This window comes from Rhinopithecus roxellana, chromosome 1 (genome assembly GCF_007565055.1).
Source record: "Rhinopithecus roxellana isolate Shanxi Qingling chromosome 1, ASM756505v1, whole genome shotgun sequence".
NCBI lineage: Eukaryota > Metazoa > Chordata > Mammalia > Primates > Cercopithecidae > Rhinopithecus > Rhinopithecus roxellana.
This window is the reverse complement of record NC_044549.1, coordinates 80,403,665-80,423,394: the sequence shown is the minus strand read 5'-3', so window position 1 is coordinate 80,423,394 and position 19,730 is coordinate 80,403,665. Positions and strand designations below refer to the sequence as shown.

The 19,730-nt window shown below is 42.0% G+C and overlaps 2 protein-coding genes across 5 annotated transcripts in view; one reads left to right on the top strand and one right to left on the bottom strand.

Moving 5' to 3' along the window:
- Positions 1-4,935, top strand: part of ACOX2 (acyl-CoA oxidase 2) — a 32,379-nt gene extending 27,444 nt beyond the window's left edge. For both annotated transcript variants that reach the window (XM_030926969.1, XM_010360491.2), the window contains exons 14-15: positions 1,072-1,204; positions 4,785-4,935. In XM_030926969.1, the coding sequence (XP_030782829.1) occupies positions 1,072-1,204; positions 4,785-4,847 (196 nt within the window). In that variant the 3' untranslated portion in view covers positions 4,848-4,935. The remainder of the gene's footprint in view (positions 1-1,071; positions 1,205-4,784) is intronic.
- A 3,091-nt stretch (positions 4,936-8,026) lies between these two features.
- Positions 8,027-18,713, bottom strand: KCTD6 (potassium channel tetramerization domain containing 6). Of its 3 annotated transcripts, none has more exons than XM_030926949.1 (3): positions 18,532-18,713; positions 11,924-11,993; positions 8,027-9,429 (listed from the first exon to the last, which is right to left on the bottom strand). In XM_030926949.1, the coding sequence occupies exons 2-3, from the start codon at positions 11,948-11,950 to the stop codon at positions 8,743-8,745; spliced, it is 714 nt and encodes a 237-aa protein (XP_030782809.1). In that variant the 5' UTR covers positions 11,951-11,993; positions 18,532-18,713; the 3' UTR covers positions 8,027-8,742. The 3 variants fall into 3 exon arrangements, with proteins under 3 accessions (XP_030782809.1, XP_010358791.1, XP_010358792.1); XM_010360489.2 differs by lacking the exon at positions 18,532-18,713 and adding an exon at positions 16,298-18,177; XM_010360490.2 differs by lacking the exons at positions 11,924-11,993; positions 18,532-18,713 and adding an exon at positions 10,691-10,827.
- Between the last annotated feature and the right edge of the window lie 1,017 nt (positions 18,714-19,730).

Genomic DNA, 19,730 nt, shown 5'->3' with positions numbered 1-19,730 from the left:
GAACAAGGGGAGGTAGGAGTGAAGAGAGGGGTGATAAATATAAATCTTTACCTTTTGAATGAAGAATCAACAGATAATATCTCAAACTGAACCATGAACAAGCAGCAATATAAACAAGATATTTTGACATTCGGATAAATACGGAAATATCAGCTAAAAGACTGAAATTGTCGGCCGGGCATGGTGGCTTACACTTGTAATCTCAGCACTTTGGGAGGCCGAGGTGGGCAGATCACCTGAGATCAGGAGTTCGAGACCAGCCTGGCCAACATGGTAAAACCCCATCTCTATTAAAAATACAAAAATTAGCCGGGCATGGTGGTTGGTCCCTGTAATCCCAACTACTCGGGAGGCTGAGGCAGGAGAATGGCTCGAGCCTGGGAGGTGGAGGTTGCAGTAAGCCGAGATTGCGCCATTGCAGTCCAGCCTGGGAGACTAAGCGAGACTATCTCAAAAAAAAAAAAAAAAAAAAAAAAAGATTGAAATTGCTTCTGAGGAGAAAGAAGTGGAAATCAGGCAGGAATATGCTGGTTATTTATTTATTTATTTTGGGACAGGAGTCTCGCTCTGTCGCCCAGGCTGGAGTGCAGTGGCATGATCTCCACTCACTGCAACCTCCGCCTCCCGGGTTCAAGTGATTCTCCTGCCTCAGCCTCCTGAGTAGCTGGGACTACAGGCACGTGCCACTATGCCTGGCTAATTTTTTGTATTTTTAGTAGAGACGGGGTTTCACCGTGTTAGCCAGGATGGTGTCGATCTCCTGACCTCATGATCCGCCTGCTTCAGCCTCCCAAAGTGCTGGGATTACAGGCGTGAGCCACCGCGCATGGCCGGATATGTTGTTTTTTAAACAAGCCTTAAGGAACTCTTTGACTCATTATACTATGCATATATAACTGATTAAAAACTAAAAACTAAAAAAAAAAAAAAAAAAAAAAAAAAAAAAGCTGAATTGTTTGAAAAGCAAATAATCATGCAACCTCTAATTAGGTATTGTTATTCACCATCCAAGACTAGTTTGATTCATAAGAGCAATCTAAAATACTTACAAACTTTTGTTTCTTATCCCAGGAAGGATGCCATCCTGTTAACTGATGCTTTTGACTTCACCGATGAGTGTTTAAATTCAGCACTTGGCTGTTATGATGGAAATGTTTATGAACGCCTGTTCCAGTGGGCTCAGAAGTCACCAACCAATACTCAGGTAGTTGAGTGGAACACATTATAAATTATGTAAGAAAGCAGAGAACAGGCAGTGAAAACACCTGCATGTTCTCCTATTTTAACTGACTCCCATTAGGTTGGCAATCACTTGGCGTAGCATGTCTGTTTAAAATATTTTTAGAGAACACATAAAAGAAACCAGGAGTGGCAGTATGGCCTGGCAGGAACTCTGAGCCTGGATTGTAATCAGCAAAATGCACTGCTTGGAACTTAGTGAAGGGAGTTAAGAGGAAGGCCCAAGCTCTAAATCATGGCTTGACAGACCCAAGGGCATACACACAGAGTGGTAAACTGGCTTTTAAGTAACAAAAAGAAGGAGATAAATCACTGCGGTGATTTAACCACCTTATTTTCAGCCTTTTAACTTTCAGTTTTATGTAGATAAAAGTGGGTATTCGGAAGTGGTAGGAAGCTTGAGGGATGTCTCTCTCAGACCTGATTGCCTGCTAGAGATGATACCCTCTCCTCTTCACTCTAAGGAATACAATCCAAGGAGCAAAGAAAGCTGTTGCACTGCCATCAGTAGCCCAGGAAAGCCATATAAGTGACAATTACAAGGGTCATGAAAAAAAATCCCCAGCCATCCTAGGAGAGCACACCAGAACTCTACATCATTAACAGTGAGAAGACGGGGAGGACTCATAAGGTCCCAACACTCTAGGGCCAGGGTATGCTCACAGCTCTCTGCTCATGAGCCTCTTTGAGAAAAGTTGTAAATGTCAGTGAATATGTTAACAGGAGTGGGGAAATAAACCCTGTAGTTAGAATATGAGGAACCAATATTTAATAGCAGATTTTACATAGATGATCAAAACAAAAAGTCGATAGGTACACAACAGATTATTTTAAATTTTGTAGTGCCAATACATTCAGGTGGTGAAGCTTTCTTTTTTACCTCTTTGATCCAATTTCAGAAAAGGTGTCTTAACACCACATCAAATTGGCAACTCTCAGGCTTTCATTCACACCTAGCATGGTGTTAGACTTGTTCTTAACAATTTGCAGCCTGTCATACCACATGGCTTAATTTAACATGACTATCTAAAGTTACAACACAACTAACCCATCTTGGTCACTCCCTGTCCCCAGAGAGACATCCTTTTAACTCAAGGAAACATAAACAATATATGTTCACTACTTTAGTACAGTTAACCTACTTCCAGTGTGTTACTTTTTCTAATGATTAGATCTCTCTACCTTCTAACATTTAAATCTTGGCATAAAAATACAGCAGTCCTCCCACTCCACACTACCTCCCATGGTCTAAAGATAAATGTATGCCCTTTGGAGCTCCAGAGAAAAACCTGCTCTGCTATAACACCTGTCAGAAATGCTGACATACATAGCTCAAACCTGTTTTACTGGCAACACAGGAAACATTCTGTTTTCTCTAGAGAGAATGGAGGGGGCTTTCTTGTGTTTTAGTTTGGTTTTAATGTTTATTTTAAAAGACTTTAATCTGGATACTACACGAGAACATGTTTATCTAAATGAGAGGAATGACTGACCCAGAGGCTCAACACAGTTAGGAAAACATTGATGCACTTCATCCCATTCACTTCTATCTCCTTCCACTTGACTGTGAACAACAAAGGAGTATTCACCTTGCCAACTCCGGGATCTATCACGGAGTAGACACTCCACGTTTATGGAATAAATGAACATGGTTTTACGACCTACGTAGTGAGATGAAGGAATCTGCTGCATACACAGTGCCACAGACTCTTGTCATCCTAGCTTATATTACCTTCCTAAAAAGGTGACAGGTATAGCACTGTGGATCTTTCACGCATGATAATTTGGGAATGTGAAGTTACAAATGACCTTTGTGAACTGCTTCCAGTCAGTTAAAATGACATGAGGCTGCCTGCTAACGTACATGATCTTACATTTCTGGCTCCTTTTAGAGATCACCAAAATAGCACTTTTAAAGTGTATTTTTTAATCTGCTGTGGATAATTTTTTAATCCTACTCTTAAAAGATGCTATAATTTTGAAGCTGCAATAAGAGACATTTTCCTCATTTGCACTAATAGAAAAAGGCACACTGCAGATATTTTATGTATTTTTATTTATTATTATTTTTTGAGACGGAGTCTCGCTCTGTCACCCTTGCTGAAGTGCAGTGGCACAATCGCGGCTCACTGCAACCCTCCGCCTCCCAGGTTCAAGCAATTCTCCTGACTCCCAAGTAGCTGGGATTACAGGCACACACCACCACACCCAGCTAATTTTGTATTTTGTATTAGTAGAGACAGGGTTTCACCATGTTGGCTAGGCTGGTCTCAGCCTCCCAAAGTGCTGGGATTATAGGTGTAAGCCACCACGCCTGGCAGATATTTTAAATAAAAGAGCAGCTATGTTGAAACACACCCTGTAGACATGAAAGTACAAACAGGAATATATTTCACTGACATTTTTCTACCAAAAGAAAAGTGCTATGCTAAGTAAGGTAAACATCTTAGAATCATAGGAGAAGCTCTCTTCTGTCTGGGGCAGTGTTGAGCTTTATCCCTGGACAGGATGATGTGCTTTCTTGGTTTAAGGGAGGAATCGTTGGGGTAATTTCAAAACAAAAATCCTGTTTTTCCCCAATTATTCTATTGTAAAAATTTGTCCAAGTAGGAGTTAGATGCATTAAATACATCTACTGATTCATTCATTCAATAATTCAACAAATATTTACAAAGTACATGCTTTGTGCCAAAAACTATTCTAGATACTGAAGATATACTGGAGAACAAGAGTCATAAACCCAGACTAAGTGCAGTGGCTCAAGCCTGTAATCCCAGCACTTTGGGAGGCTGAGGCAGGTGGATCACTTGAGGTTAGGAGTTTAAGACCAACCTGGCCAACATGGCAAAACCCCGTCTCTATTAAAAATACAAAAATTAGCCAGGTGTGGTGGTGCACACCTGTAATCCGAGGTACTCAGGAGGCTGAGGCATGAGAATCGCTTGAACCCAGGAGGCGGATGGTGCAGTGAGCCAAGATCGCACCACTGCACTCCAGCCTGGGCAATAGAGCAATACCCTGTCTCCAACAACAACAAAAAGAGTCAAAAGCCCAGTGTTCGAGGAGCTTACAGTTTTAGTATAGACAGGCACATACACACACACACAAAGTAAATATTATAAAAGATGAGACTAGAAACAAAGAATCAAGACGCTGAATTACAGCATAAAGATAACCTAGTCGGACCTAGAATACTGCTTATATGATCCCTATCTGGTTCCTTGCTTTGTGATTAATATTCAGTTTCAGAGAGCCTCAAAGAGTCAAGCCTTTTATTTGTATTAAATTCCAAAAGCAAGTGATAAGCTGTGTTTTTAATTGGCCACCTGCATCCACAATTTAAAATCTGCATGAGAAAAGGAAGGATGCCCTTTGGAAAAAATGTTTCTCCATATGTTCACACAAAATGAGTTTAGAAATAATTTTTAAAATTAAGAATCTTACGTAATGTTACTTTTTGAAGCTAAAGACTTAATTTGAAAGTAAAAGTCATTAATCCTGGCAGAAATGTACTGTCTTAATAATGCGTTTCTTTCTACAAACAGGAGAACCCTGCCTATGAGGAATATATAAGACCACTATTACAAAGTTGGAGATCCAAGCTATGAAATAACCAACAGTATTCAAGAAGCAACCAGCACCATCATGTGATAATGGTACTACGGCATATATGCAACATTAAAATTTTAAATTAGATATTTATGTTTCAGAGTCATTATCTTTTAAATACAGTCTGAAGTGATATATGTGAAATAGTATCTGTGATTTACTTCAAAATAATCCATAGGAGAAAACAGCCAAAGTGAATAGTTGTTGAAGCTGGTCAATGGGCAGGTACATGGGTGTTCATTACACTATTCTCTCTACTTCTGAATGTGTTTCAATTTTCCAGTGGAAGGGTGGATCATGCCTGTAATCCTAACACATTAGGAGGTGAAGACGAGAGGATCACTTGAGCCTAGAAGTTCAAGACCAGCCTGAGCAATATAGAGAGATGCCACCTCTATGAAAATGACTATAAAAAATTGGCCAGGGGTACATGTCTGTGGTCCCAGCTATTGAGAGGCTGATTGCCTGAGCCTAGGAGGTTGAGGCTGCAGTGAGCCGTAATCACACCACTGCACTTCAGCCTGAGCAACAGAGTAAGAACTATCTCAAAAAAGAAAAGAAAGAAGTTTCCCACAGTAAAACCGCACCACTGTCCATTTATAGCAGCTATTTGGTTAAATACCAGGATTTTGCTTTAGATCTAGCAAAAGCCAATAGACTCATTAGTTAGTGTGTTTTTAGCACACACTTATCCTTGGGTTTAAAAGGACACACATACATGCACACACACAATCCTCCTAAGTGCTTATACTTCCTGTAATCTAAATAAAATACAGCTCTAAGAATGCAACTATCATTTTTTAAAAATCAACTCTTCCACAGTGAAAATGATTGAAAATTTCATTAAAAGACATAACTGGGCCGGGCGCGGTGGCTCAAGCCTGTAATCCCAGCACTTTGGGAGGCCGAGACGGGCGGATCACGAGGTCAGCAGATCAAGACCATCCTGGCTAACATGGTGAAACCCCGTCTCTACTAAAAATACAAAAAAAACTAGCCGGGCGACCTGGCGGGCGCCTGTAGTCCCAGCTACTCGGGAGGCTGAGGCAGGAGAATGGCGTGAACCCGGGAGGCGGAGCTTGCAGTGAGCTGAGATCCGGCCACTGCACTCCAGCCTGGGCGACAGAGCGAGACTCCGTCTCAAAAAAAAAAAAAAAAAAAAAAAAAAAAAAAGACATAACTGTCTCAAGTTACCCAAATACAATGAAGCTACATTTTTCATATCACTTCAATTACCCAATTAGACAAAACACTCTAAATGTCACAAGTAAAATCGCAACAAAAAAAAATTCAGCTGGCTACTTTTCCTAATTTACTCATATAAACAATCATTTCATTGTTAATAATTAGTAAATTTGAGAAAAGTTACCAAAAGCAAACTTATCTCCAATAAACAGGACAAAGAAGAGGCCTCATAAGTTTTTAACTTAAAAAAACTTGGGCCGGGCGCAGTGGCTCACACCTGTAATCCCAGCACTTCGGGAGGCCAGGGCAGGTGAATCACTTGAGGTCAGGAGTTCAAAACCAGCCTGGTCAACATGGTGAAACCCCATCTCTACTAAAAATACAAAAATTAGCTGGGCACGATGGCACACACCTGTAATCCTAGCTACTCAGGAGGCTGAGGCAGGAGAACCGCTTGAACCTGGGAGGCAGAGGTTGCCGTGAGCCAAGATCACGCCATTGCACTCCAGCCTGGGTGACAAGAGTGAGACTCTGTCTCAAAAATAAATAAATAAAAATCATTTAAAAATAAAAATAAAAACTGGGAACTAGCATTATTCCTATTTCCACACCTGTTTTCAACCCAAATCATTTTGTTTCATATTGACCTCAGCTAGCTCAACAACACGTAACTGGTTGGGCCTTTTTTTTTTTTTTTTTAAGGTAACTATCAAATCCATTTTAAACACAAGATCGCCGGGCGCGGTGGCTCAAGCCTGTAATCCCAGCACTTAGGGAGGCCGAGACGGGCGGATCACGAGGTCAGGAGATCAAGACCATCCTGGCTAACACAGTGAAACCCCATCTCTACTAAAAAATACAAAAAAACTAGCCGGGCGAGGTGGCGGGCGCCTGTAGTCCCAGCTACTCGGGAGGCTGAGGCAGGAGAATGGCGTGAACCCGGGAGGCGGAGCTTGCAGTGAGCTGAGATGCGGCCACTGCACTCCAGCCTGGGCGACAGAGCAAGACTCCGTCTCAAAAAATAAATAAATAAATAAATAAATAAATAAATAAATAAATAAACACAAGATAATTTTCCAAAATGATAAACTTGTACTCGTATATTGATTTACTGAAACCACAGCAACCTGTCAATAACATCTTAGTTTGAAGATGGTGAAAATAGGGTAATTATAGGTTTCTGGATGTTGGTCATTTGTCAAATTTTAAAATAAATTTTCAGAGACATGGGCAAAAATAGACATAAGGAAGTGCTGTCATCTTCTTTGCAGAGAGAGAACCTTAGAATATTCTCACAGAGAGAAAGAGAAAAGGAGGGGCCTGCTTGCCCCAGGGCACACAGCCTCAGCGTTCCATTCTTCCCTTAGAAAATAGGGAATAAATTACATGACTTCCTTTTATACGGTGGTCTAACAAAGTAGGAAGTCTCAGTATAATTAAAATAACCTTTCTATGAGTTACTTTCAAGAAATAGAAGCAAATGAACTACGCAAAATAAGACTACAGGGAAATAAATAAAAGTACGTGTATTTCTCCAACTGTTCTAGGTCTTTCATTCACTGCAGTTTGTTTCTTCTCTTCAGAAATAAACTTACCTTTGTTAACAAAATACATTTGTGGATCACCACAAAACATGAGCATAAAGGGCTAGAGTCATTTTGTTCCTGTGCTTAGCAGAAAACTGAAATAATGGTCATAGAACTGTGGGCAATTAAAGAAAAATTTGTAATCTTCAACATAAATTCTTTTGAAAAATATGAAAAACTGTATGTTCACTGTTCAAATATGCACCCTTTTAGTCAAAATTAATAATTCCATCTATCCTTGCTTCAATGACACAACAGTTCTTATAAACTGCAACCTAAGATCCCACTGTGTCCTCTCAAATTAAATACAAATATGCTACAGGCAGTAAACAATGGAATATAAACAATGCATATTTTAGAAAAGGAGTATGATTTTCTCCCCTTAATAATAATCAATAAATACAAACTTAATTTTCATATTTCATTTATTAGTTTTTTTTTTTTTCCCTGGTAGACAGTACACTTGAGAATTATACTGTACCAGGCATAAAGAGTAAGATTTCTACCACAGGGACATTTTGTATTCAGAATTCAATATAAATATTTCTAGTCAGACATTTCCATGGCTACAGATATTTGGTTCCTTGATTTATATGCATAGAAAGAAACAGTTGTCACAACTGTAAAAAGCAGTACTTAATAAGTACTTTTAAATGATTGGAACAGTTTTCCTTTAATATTACAATACTACTTATTTATTGGTTTGGAAACTAGGTCACCCTACATGATGTTTTGATTTTTCTCAAAGGCATCATGAGTACTCTGCTTATTCTTTCATTCTTGTATTTTTAGCCTTCTAGTTGAGTTAGGGACCATTTTATCAGAAATCATTTTAGCACTGTAATAAGAAAAGCTCTGTTAAGGGTAGATTATATACCATAATGATTTTCAGACTTCTTTTTATAAAAAAGGTATCTGGAGACTCTGAACAGGCACATGCATACTCAGGAGGAAGGGAACAAAACATGGAGGAGTGTGCCAAAGCACAAAACTTCCTTCTGGTCCTCACTGCCTTCAAATAAATACAAATATTTAAAAGAAAAAAAAATCTCACACTGTGATTTAAAAAAAAAAAAAAATCAGTATTTTCCATGTTTCCAGGAACCTGTGGCAGGGTCGGAGATCAGTCGTCTGTCTTCCGGGCTAGCCTACAGAAGGTCCAGTTGTGCTCCACTGTGTTTTCATTGGCCCGCTCACTCATGTGATGCACCCGGGTGTTGCGGATCGTGAAACCTTGTTTTGTAATGTATTCCATCAGGTGGACCCTAAGAGAAACTTCCTGGTGATAATCACAGGGTCCAAAAGTAAAGGAAACCTGGCAGTCTCTGGTGTCCATCATGTGCTTATTCCACTTGGTAAAATAATTTGAGATGCCTTCTAGTAAGGAATGGACCTTGGTGGTGATGGTTAGTTGGGTTATGATGACAGCCACTGGGTTGGAGTACTTAGAAAGCTTCCGAGTACTAGACAGCTCCACAACTTCTTCAAAAGTATCCATGGGATACAAAGGCTTAGGATCATTGAGACACTGAATCAAGGGCTCAATCTGGTAAAAATCTGCTTCTTTCCGAAGCAGATCAAATTCCTTAAAATCCAACGGTAAGGTCAATTCTGAAGTTCTTAAGAAGTTGAGGACATATCGGAAAAGAGGTCCATCTCGATCAATAAAGTAATTGCCTTGAGGGTCTCGAGCTGTGGGGAAGTCCCCCCCAAACATAGCTCCAAGCATGGAATCCGGGTAACGCGTCAGTGTGGTGAGAGACGTTGTATACAAGTGTCCACCTACATTTAACGTGACTGGGTCAGTCATCTGAAATTTTTAAAGAAATGATCAGTCATCTGAAATTTTTAAATACCAACTTTGACAAATTAAGAAAGTAAGTGATACTGAGCAAAGCCCAAGATTCTTTCAGGCTATAATGTATTTAGTAATCCTCTAATGCAAAATGACTTTACCACCAGCAATAAACCCACCCAGAAGAAGCGATCTAACATTTGCTTTCAATAAGAAAAAAAAAAAAAAGGATAAATCCAATTATCTAAAGACTTATGCTAAGAATCCAGGGCACTGACTTCCAGAACAACATCATTTCAGGCCCATTATCTACAGAATGTTCAGGTCAGAATATATTGTGAGAAGGGAAAAGCCACACTAAAATACACTTATTTTTTTCTGATTTTTTTTTAAAGACTTGCATTTTTCTGAACTTAATTTAACATAAGATAGAATTAAAATGATCTGATAATATAGACATTTACTTTCAATATTTCTTTGGGTTTTTCCCCTTCAAACAAAAGGAATAAACTATGAAATTTGTTTTTAAAATAAAAATTTGGGCCGGGTGCAGTGGCTCATGGCTGTAATCCTAGCACTTTGGGAGGCTGGGGCAGGCGGACTGCCTGAGCTCAGGAGTTCAAGACCAGCCTGGGCAACATGGCAAAACCCCATCTCTATTAAAAATACAAAAAAAAAAAAAAAAAAAAAAAAAAATTAGCTGAGCGTGGTAGTGCCTGAGTAGTACTAGCTACTTGGGAGGCTGAGAATCACTTGAATCCGGGAGGCAGAGGCTGCAAGTGAGCCAAGATCACGCCACTTCACTTCAGCCTGGGCAACACAGAGAGATTCTGTCTCAAAAATAATTAACTAATTAATTAATTTAATTAAAAACTGTGCAGACTTAATCTTGGTAACTTTTTCATGGAAGTGATACTTTCAAATACTAAGTTAAAATATACAGTTTAGTCAAAAAATCATCACATACCCAAAAGCTAACAGCAGCCATAAAATTTCATAATCTGATAGTGTATTCACTTTTGTAACATTAATGTTGCAATCTGACCTTCAATTTTGAGAAGCAAGCTTCTCTTAAAAAACATACCTTCAGTTTTAGAAACACTATTTAAGAAAAAACAGGCCAGGTGTGGTGGCTCACACCTGTAATTCCAGCACTTTAGGATGCCAAGGAGGGTGGATTACTTGAGCCCAAGAGTTGCTGACCAGCCTGGGCAACATGACAAAACCCCGTCTCTACAAAAAATACAAAATATTAGCCACACATGATGGTGCCCACCTGTAGTCTCAGCTACTTGGGAGGCTGAGGTTGGACAATCACCTGAGCTCGGAAAGTCATGAGCCAAGATCGCGCCACTGCACTCCAGCCTACACAAAAGAGCAAGACTCTGTCTCAAAACAATAAAAAACAAAAAAAAAGAAAGGAAGAAAGAAAAAAGAAAAAGAAAAGAAAAGAAAAAAAAGAAAGAGACTTCAGGTACTAGGCAAGTAAAATATACCTCACACCAAAGGAACAGAAAAATAGGGAGACATATGCACACACAAAAAAAGGAGTGGGAGAAGAGGCACTTTCTCAACCATTAATCTCCCAAACCACAATAAAATATCCTCCTATCATTACTCACTAGATCCTTTTGTAGCCACTATTCATGAAGAGTCTTCAGAGCAACATACTTTAAAAAATAAAAAATCACGTTACTTCTCCAGTGATTATAAAAAGTATTTGGAGAATCCATTTTGAGTTTGCTTCCATTAAAACACCAAAGACAGGAGGATCGTTTGAGGTCAGGAGTTCGAGACCAACCTGGCCAACATGGTAAAACCCCATGTCTACTAAAAATACAAAAATTAGCCAGATGTGGTGGTGCACACTGATAATCCCAGCTACTTGAGAGGCTGAGGCAGGAGAATCTCTTGAACCTGGGAGGTGGAGGTTGCAGTGAGCCAAGATCACACCACTGCACTCCAGCCTGGGCAAGAAGGTAAGACTCCACATAAAAAAATTAAAAAATAAAATAAAAATTTTAAAAACACCACGCGCCAGGCGCGGTGGCTCAAGCCTGTAATCCAGCACTTTGGGAGGCCGAGACGGGCGGATCACGAGGTCAGGAGATCGAGACCATCCTGGCTAACACAGTGAAACCCCATCTCTACTAAAAAAATAGAAAAAATTAGCCGGGTGAGGTGGTGGGCGCCTGTAGTCCCAGCCACTCGGGAGGTTGAGGCAGGAGAATGGTGTAAACCCGGGAGGCGGAGCTTGCAGTGAGCTGAGGTCCAGCCACTGCACTCCAGCCTGGGCGACAGAGCGAGACTCCGTCTCAAAAAAAAAAAACACCACGCAAGACAAAAACAACCTCCAAAATACATCTAAACTAAGTAAAAGGGAGCAGAGAGGTTACACAAATTCACAATTTTCTTTTCTTATAAGATATACTTAAAAATACATGTTAACCTTATGTACACACAAAAATAATTCCCCAGCCTTCAAAATGCATCTCCAAGAAGCACTCACCATATAGCCCCAGTCTCCATTATCCATCTGCTCCAGTGATGCGTCTTCAAGAGCCCAGGTTTCAGGGAAACTTCAAGAGGAGAAAAACAGACATATGATAGCATATATAACTATGAACATAAAGAAGAAAGGTTTTTTCCACCCAACAGAGGAGGCCAAACACCAGAAAAACTACTCGTCCTTGCTCAGCTGAAACCTACCGCAGGGCAAAGATCTGGGGAAGAAAGCATTCCCCTAGGGCCTCCATGTCCTGTATTCTTACCGTAGAGAACCCATCTGGAACTAAGAGACTGAAGATTTTCAGAGAAAGAACTATCTGGTACTTAAGAGAAGGAGGAAGAGTCTAGGAAGCAACCCAGTCATTCAAATTCTACCTCTCTTCTTAGAAAATCAATTTTTAGAATTTATGTAAGAGAACATTATGATTAACTCTACAACCTTATCCTGGTACAAACCTATAATGGTCCTCACCAAAAAGGTCATTTAAGAAAAAGGGAGAGGCCGGGCGCAGTGGCTCACGCCTGTAATCCCAGCACTTTGAGAGGCCGAGGCAGGCGGATCACCAGGTCAGGAGTTCAAGACCAGCCTGCCCAACATAGTGAAACCCCATCTCTACTAAAAATACAAAAAGTTAGCCGGGCGTGGTAGCGGGCGCCTGTACTCCTAGCTACTCAGGAGACTGACGGAGGGGCATCACTTGAACCCAGGAGGCGGAGGTTGTAGTGAACCGAGATTGTGCCACTGCACATCAGCCCCTGCAACAGTGCGAGACTCCATCTCAAAAAAAAAAGAAAAAAGAAAAAAGGAAAAGGGAGAAGGGGAAAACTCCTTTTCATCAGTGTTTCGGCTGTACAAGCCAATCACCTGAGTAAAAGCATCAAAAATCATAAACCTCCCAGGACACCAGCATCCCTTTCCAAGAGAAATACATCAGAATGGTATTTATCTTATAATATAAAAAATAATAATAATGATGTTTTTTAATAATGATGTAATTCTCTTTGTACAACAATTAAAACAAATAGCGATTTAAATGCCAAACTGTTAAGAGCACAATTTGGGGCAAAAAGAACCTTACCGATATCGATGAGACTCAATCAGCCAGCACTCATGGAGAGCCAGCCTTAAGACACTGAGAAATGCTCAGATACTAATGATGCCAATGTGAATTTATTTTTATCTACAATTCAAAAGCACTTAAACAAACAGTCTCCCAGCTACTGAACTGCCTTAGTCAGTTCCCTCTCACACACTTCAATCCCAAATCAACCTGCAAAGCAAACTGCAGAACAAATTTCTAAAGCTCTGGCAAGAGATGGTAAGAAACATGGAATTATTGGTATTCATCCAGGAAAAGCACCAGCTTTTTTACGTTGTCCTTTAACAGATCCACTTTTCCCACTTTTAGAGGAATCTGGCACAGAATTCCCACAACAAGCCCTGGCTATAGAAGATCACAAAGGCTCTTTCTCAAAAGGTCACTCAGGCATGTAGAGAACATTTGCATAGCACAGCATGGGCTGAAATCAGAGCCTGAAGCATCTATTTCTCTACCTTGCAAATCCTTCAAAGCACATAAACTAAAATGTGGACCAGGCTATGGGGCAGTCAGTTTTTATTCTTTACACTCAGCAGCTGGATATAGATAGGCCTCCACATGCTATGGGGTAAGAAATGGAACAAATGTCAAATTCAAGACTGTTATGACAGTCTTTCATTCCTCTGACTTGCTTCACAAATAGTATCCGAGGTAAACAGGACCAAGAAATGGGCTTTGCCAATTTGTCTTGCCAGGATCTGATTCAGTTACTGATAACAACAGATTAGCAACTGAGCAATTTAAAAGGCCACTCATCCAAAAGTGCTGGTAAGATGCTCATCTTTGGCATTTTCCCATCACCCAAAGTATTCATTCCTGACAGCCTCAATAATCATTCATTCAACCAACAATTATTGTGGGTTACCTATGGAGTGGAGGGGATGCCTATGTGCAATGTGGATACACAGAAAGAGGAAAAGAACAATCTTTGCCCTCATGGAGCTTTCCATCTATAATGGAAGGCAACATGCAATGACTGAAGTACAGAACAGAATTCAAAGCGCTATATAACAGATGGACCAGCAGAGGCCTGCGAGAGAGGAAAAGCAAGATTTCAAACGGGAAAATGGAGGACCTCTGGGAAGAGCCCACCCAGTTGAATCCTTGAAAGAAAATTTGGACAACCTGAGAAGGGATTCTAGAAAGAAGAAACAATTTAAAAGACAAGGGCATGAAAAACTTCTTCCCCCTACAACATTCCTGCTACCAGGAGGCTGAGCATGGATTACTATCCTCATCTTAAAGATGCAAAACAGAGAAACAAAGCAGATTAAGTGACTAGCTGGAGGCGCCACAGCTGGGAAGTAACTAGATAAGAAGTTGCAGGTTCTGACTCTTAGTCTAGATTTTTCCATAAATCCCCTCCTAGGGTAGAAATTGAAAGAACAGAATTCAAGAGACAAGAACTTGAAAAAGATTAACTTTAAACTCTCTATAGCCATCTATTAACCCTATCCACCTAGTAGGGTTTTATTTACAAATTTTACAGTAACTCAGCCTAACTAGTCATGAGGGGTTTGTAAAAATTTTCCTGAGGCCCTCCCCCGCCACCAAAAAAAGGCAGGAACCCATTCAACTAGTGTGAATAATGAATGGCTGCTGTCCTCTGTCTGTAGTGACATAAAGAACTCCAATCCATGAATATCCAAATGATTCAATGAGAAACAGAAGATCAAAGACAAGGAAAAAAGCCGACATCAATGTTGCAGCCGTTAACGAAAAGTCTGTTCGCTATTAACCCTTGTTTCTTTTTTACTGCTAAATCAAAACAAGATAACTTCTTGAACAGTTATCTAAAAAAAAAAAAAATTAGATGCTGTCCCTGAATCTGTTCCACAGCAAAAGCAAAAGTTCCGGTACAAAGATGTAATGAAAGCTCACGCTTAATAATTCAGGAAAGCAATTATGGGAATCTACAGCCCATGTTTCTTAAAAAGCACCCAAAAGCCTTCCTATACTTGTGTATAAGACACACCAAAATAAATTGAAGCAAAGTCACTATTAGTCACTTCCAATAACAATGACTAAACTGTCTAAAGAAATCAAATTGTTCATTAAAGAGTTCAAAGGGAAAAAACAGTATTGATTAGTTTAAATTTTATCTCTAGCGGCTTCTAAATATCTTCTGTGGAGATGCTTAAATACAGCAAGAAACAAACAAACAAAAAAGCACGAATTTCTTGTTATCCAATAGCTGGATAATGATCAGTTTCTGAATTCTGAACTGACAACCATTAGGAACATCTCTGAAACGATGCAGATGAATGAAATACAATCCCAAAGAATTTCCAGAATAGTTTCAATCTCTTCTACTAAATCATTTTCCAGAGCTACTAACAATTACAGAATGATTCATTTGCTTTTCATCTTCTCTCCCTTCTGGCACAGTCTCCAGTGGAGGGCTTAATGAGAAGTTAAATGACCACAAGACAGGCAGCAGAAGGAAGATCTTGAAATGGGTATCAAATAGGCCGGTTTTACTTGATGAAAGCAAATAAATATCTAATATTTCAGAAAATCTACCAGGAATGGTAACAACGAAAAATGAAAAAAGTTTTCCTTTACAGTGACTTTCCCTACTAAAACTAAAGATAGTTTTGAAAGACAGCAAATGCAACCAAGCACAAACAGCTCTAAAGTTCAAAGAAGCCTCTGACCCTGTAAAATCAGTTCACCTGAAAAGATGTAACCTTTGATGCAAATAAAATTCTTATGAAAACAACACCGACCAATCCCCAAAGAATATAAAGCAGTGCTGAAAATTCACCCATGTTTAAGCTTCAAAGTTATTGTGACTAATGTATAAATTCTGACAGTGTCATGTTAGCAGGTAATCAAGCTTAAGAAAACACATACTGAAGAATTTACAGAAGCCTTAAAAGAAAATATTAATTTTCTAAAGTAGTATACCTGAAGAATGCACAATTCAGTAAGTTAATAACTTAAAAAAGTAACCTAAGAACCCTTAAATGGCATTCTCCCTATCACTGCAGAATTGCAATTTCAGCCCTCATGGTTATGATGAACCAACTTAACAAAAATATTCTGGGTTTATCATTCTTGCTATAGATTAAGAATTCTCCAGGGCAAAAGTCCTAATCCTATATAACTACCTATATGTTGCAATAAAAACCTCCGAACTTCAATGAAAAATAAAAACTTCCAACTACTGACTTCCCAGAGTTTCCAGGCAGCCCTTTAAAATGCGTTTTTACTGAAACCTTCGTGGCTGGTAGTCAGAAAAGACTCAATAAATTCCCTCTTTCTATACTTACCTTCAAAATTGCCTTTGTACTGAGTTTTGCTCTTCTTGAAATGTGGGAGTTTGAAAGTGAAATACTTTTTATAGTAACTAGTTCAGCGACATCTAAAGGAGCCTTTGGGGTTAACATTCACATACAGGCCAGCACAAGTAGCCAGGCATACAAGGATAATGTGATTATGGTGTTAGATTATCCTTAACCAAACCACTGCAGAAATGGATTTTTCTCTAAAAGTAATCATTTTCTCTTTCTCCTCTCTCAACCATGTGGTCTAGAAGAGAGGAATTACAGGTTTAAAAGTGACCTAATATTAAAAAGCTGTCACAAAATCATAACACTCCTCTTAACCCTCAGTTTCCGAAAGATAAGACGGGCTAATACCATCTTCCCAAAAGTAATTACACCATTTAGGCACTACACAAAGGCAAAAATTGGCCTATAAGAGTAACACATCAGGACAAGGAAAGAGAACAGGTTTCCAGGGAGGTCCTGTAGTCGAATTCTGCTCCGTTACTGATTATGAGATCCTGAGAAAATCACTCTGTATGCTCAGCTTCTTCTTTGGGGAAATGGAGAAAATAAAGGAGATCATGAATATAAAACCATCTGTAAACTGGCAAGTATTAGACGAATGTGAAAACACTAGTGGCAGCAGCATAAACAAAATTTCTACGTTAACATGAAAAACTTGAGTGTGAACACAAGTAATTTAGAGCATTGGCCTGGAGACGGCAAATATGGAGGAGGCAGCCTCTTAATTTGCTTCAAATCTCCCCGGGTCCTCTTTTTCCCAGAGCTCCAGAAGGGAGAACTACATACAGGTAAAGGGGAGTGTCTAGTTTTCCCAGAGATCACCCAACATCTGAGCTCCTGATCTCAGAAGGAACTTCCTTAAAGCATGACTCAGGATTATCTCCAAGGTAAAGCTGAATCCAAATACACACATGTACTCCATTTTAAATGGACCCCAAATATCAAAATCCAAACGCACTAAAGGATTCATAGGGTTCACCCTAAGATTTCTGTAAGTAGTAATGCTTTGGTTAAAATATGATTTATGAAAATTCAAATCACAAAACTTTGGGATGGCATCCATGGCTATCCTGACCACTCCACTCCACCGTTCATATCTAAGGCATAGCACAAAATCAAGTATCCGTATGGACTGATGGTTTTCGGCCAAAGAGAAAATTCTCTCAATCTACCAACCCTGCTGACAAAAACATTTTCCTCTTCCTAGCTACATATTTATTCATTTGAAAACATCTCAATCTTGGGCTCAGGACTGTGCTACATGCTGTCCCCAAGCTTCTCTCCTATCCCAGGATGATTCAAGTAATAGGGCATTTGTGACAGCGAAAAAAAGAACATGCCAGGGGGATATGGAAGAGATGCTTAGGCTACCCTAAATATTCTTAGCCAAGCCGGGTCATCCCAGGTCACTTTGCCAGCCAAACCTCTTGTATCACAAAGTCCTAAAATTGGATCCATCAACTTGTTCTAGAACTGGTATACTTGAACAGAAACATGATAACTTCAGCAGAATATCCAAACAGGATCTCTGTCACGTTTCATTTCCCCGTCCCACCCCCAGACACAGCCTCCACCACTGTCAGCCCAGCAGGTGCTGCCAGGGCTCCCCATTACCACAGCCATTTATCACCTCTGACATCAAGCATTAAAAACGCCACCACACACACAAATCTAGGCATAAAGAACTCAGCTGCAATCTGAGTGTCTCTTCAGGGTAGAAAATCCCAAAGCCAGGGTTTTGAGTCCTGCCTCACGCTTTAAACTAGGGCAATTGGTGGCTAATAAGCGCCATCTCCCAAAAACAATCATTTTCGAGCACACCCCGAATGTCTCCGTCCGGGCCGTGCTTCGCTGCTGCCCCACCAGCGAAACCCCTACAAACCCGACCCGGCCAGGGGTAGGGCGGGCGATGCCCCGGGCCCGGACGAGGGGCGCGCCGCGGAGCTCCGAACCCGGGCCCGCAGAAACCGCGCATCCCCGCCGGGCGGGCCCCGGAACCCCCGCCCAGGCCCCGCCGCGGGCACCTCCGCCGCCGGCTCGTGCCAGCCCCGGGACGCGCGGTCCCCTCAACGCGGCCCCGCCGCCGCCCGGTTCCAGGAGCCCCCGCCCAGATCCTCCTCAGCCCCGCTCCCCTGGCCGCTCGGCGCAGACATCTCCCGAAACCCGGCCCTCCCAAGCCCCGGCCCCGCAAGCCCCAAGCCAGCCCTACTCACTGCGCGGCGGCGGCGGCGGCGGCCGGGCCGGGAGATGCCCGCGGCCGGAGAGCGCGAGCGCGGGGACGAGCGAGCCCGCGCCCGGCGACGGCGGCGGCGGCGGCAGAAGGGACGACTGAGCCCGCGCCCGGAGTTGCGGCTCCAGCTGCCCGGCGCGGGCGGCGCCTTCCCAGCAGAGCCGTGGCGCCACGAGCGCGGGCGCCCCCTAACGGCAGCGCGGGCGGGAAGCCAGAGAGCCGGGCGGCCCTAGGAACTCAGCGAGCGCAGCCTGAGCCGCGCGGTCAAGACCGCAAGACCGCAGCCCCGAAGCCCCGCCCCGAGGCCCCAGTCCCGCCCCTTAGGCTCCGCTCAGAAGCCCCGAAGCCCCGAAACCCCGCCCCTACGTCCCGCCTCCGTCCGCAGCCTGGGGTCCGCCCAGCCCCAGGCCCACTGCGTCCTCAGAGCTGGTATTTCCACAGCTGTTTCTCCTTAGTCATTTCATGAACTTGTATGGGGCCCCCACTGTATCTCAGGCCTGGGAGTTTAGGAGATTCAGCGGCCACCAAGACGGAAGCGGGTCCTAATGAAAGGAGAAGACAGACAAGATTCAAAGAAATAGCTAATAGACAAAATAATGACAGGTTATGATCATAAGCGTTGGGAGAGGCGTGATTAGAGGACTTAGATGGAGAAAGGAAGGGAGCCCCTGCTTCAAACGCAGTAGCCAAGGAAGACCTGGCCCCCGGACCTGCGGACGGAGCCCCTCCTGCCTGCCCTGCACTGGGGAGACAACCCTGCGATGAGGCCTGTGAAGAAGCCCCCGCGGCCACCCCTCCGGCCTGGTGGGCAGGACAGCAAAGGACAGCTGGGCCCAGAGGCTCAGCAACACGGACAGCCAGGTGGAGAGAAGGGCAGAGCCACCTTCAGCAGACAAAACGACCCGTGCAAAGGCTCTGGGGCCTGGAGGAGCTCGGCCCTAGATGACACTGGCGCCAGTATTGTCCCCACTTCACCAGGAAGGAAGCCAAGACTGCAGAGGATGGGCAGCTCCTAACGCCTCAGGGCTAATTGGTCTCCATCCGTCCACTCGTTCCAAGTCCCATTCGCTTCCTACTAGCCAGGCCTCTGTCCCCTTCCGCTGGGACCAGTTACCTGATGCTGGGTTTAACCTTCTCCACCAGAATAACCACTGGCCTTAGAAACTTACTTGGGTTTCACGT

Coding starts and splice junctions, on each gene's coding strand:
- KCTD6 (XM_030926949.1), bottom strand. CDS start 11,950: ATGGATAATGGAGACTGGGGCTATATG. Junction 9,430..11,923: donor ATGGAGACTGGGGCTATATG/GTGAGTGCTTCT, acceptor TAAAAATTTCAG/ATGACTGACCCAGTCACGTT.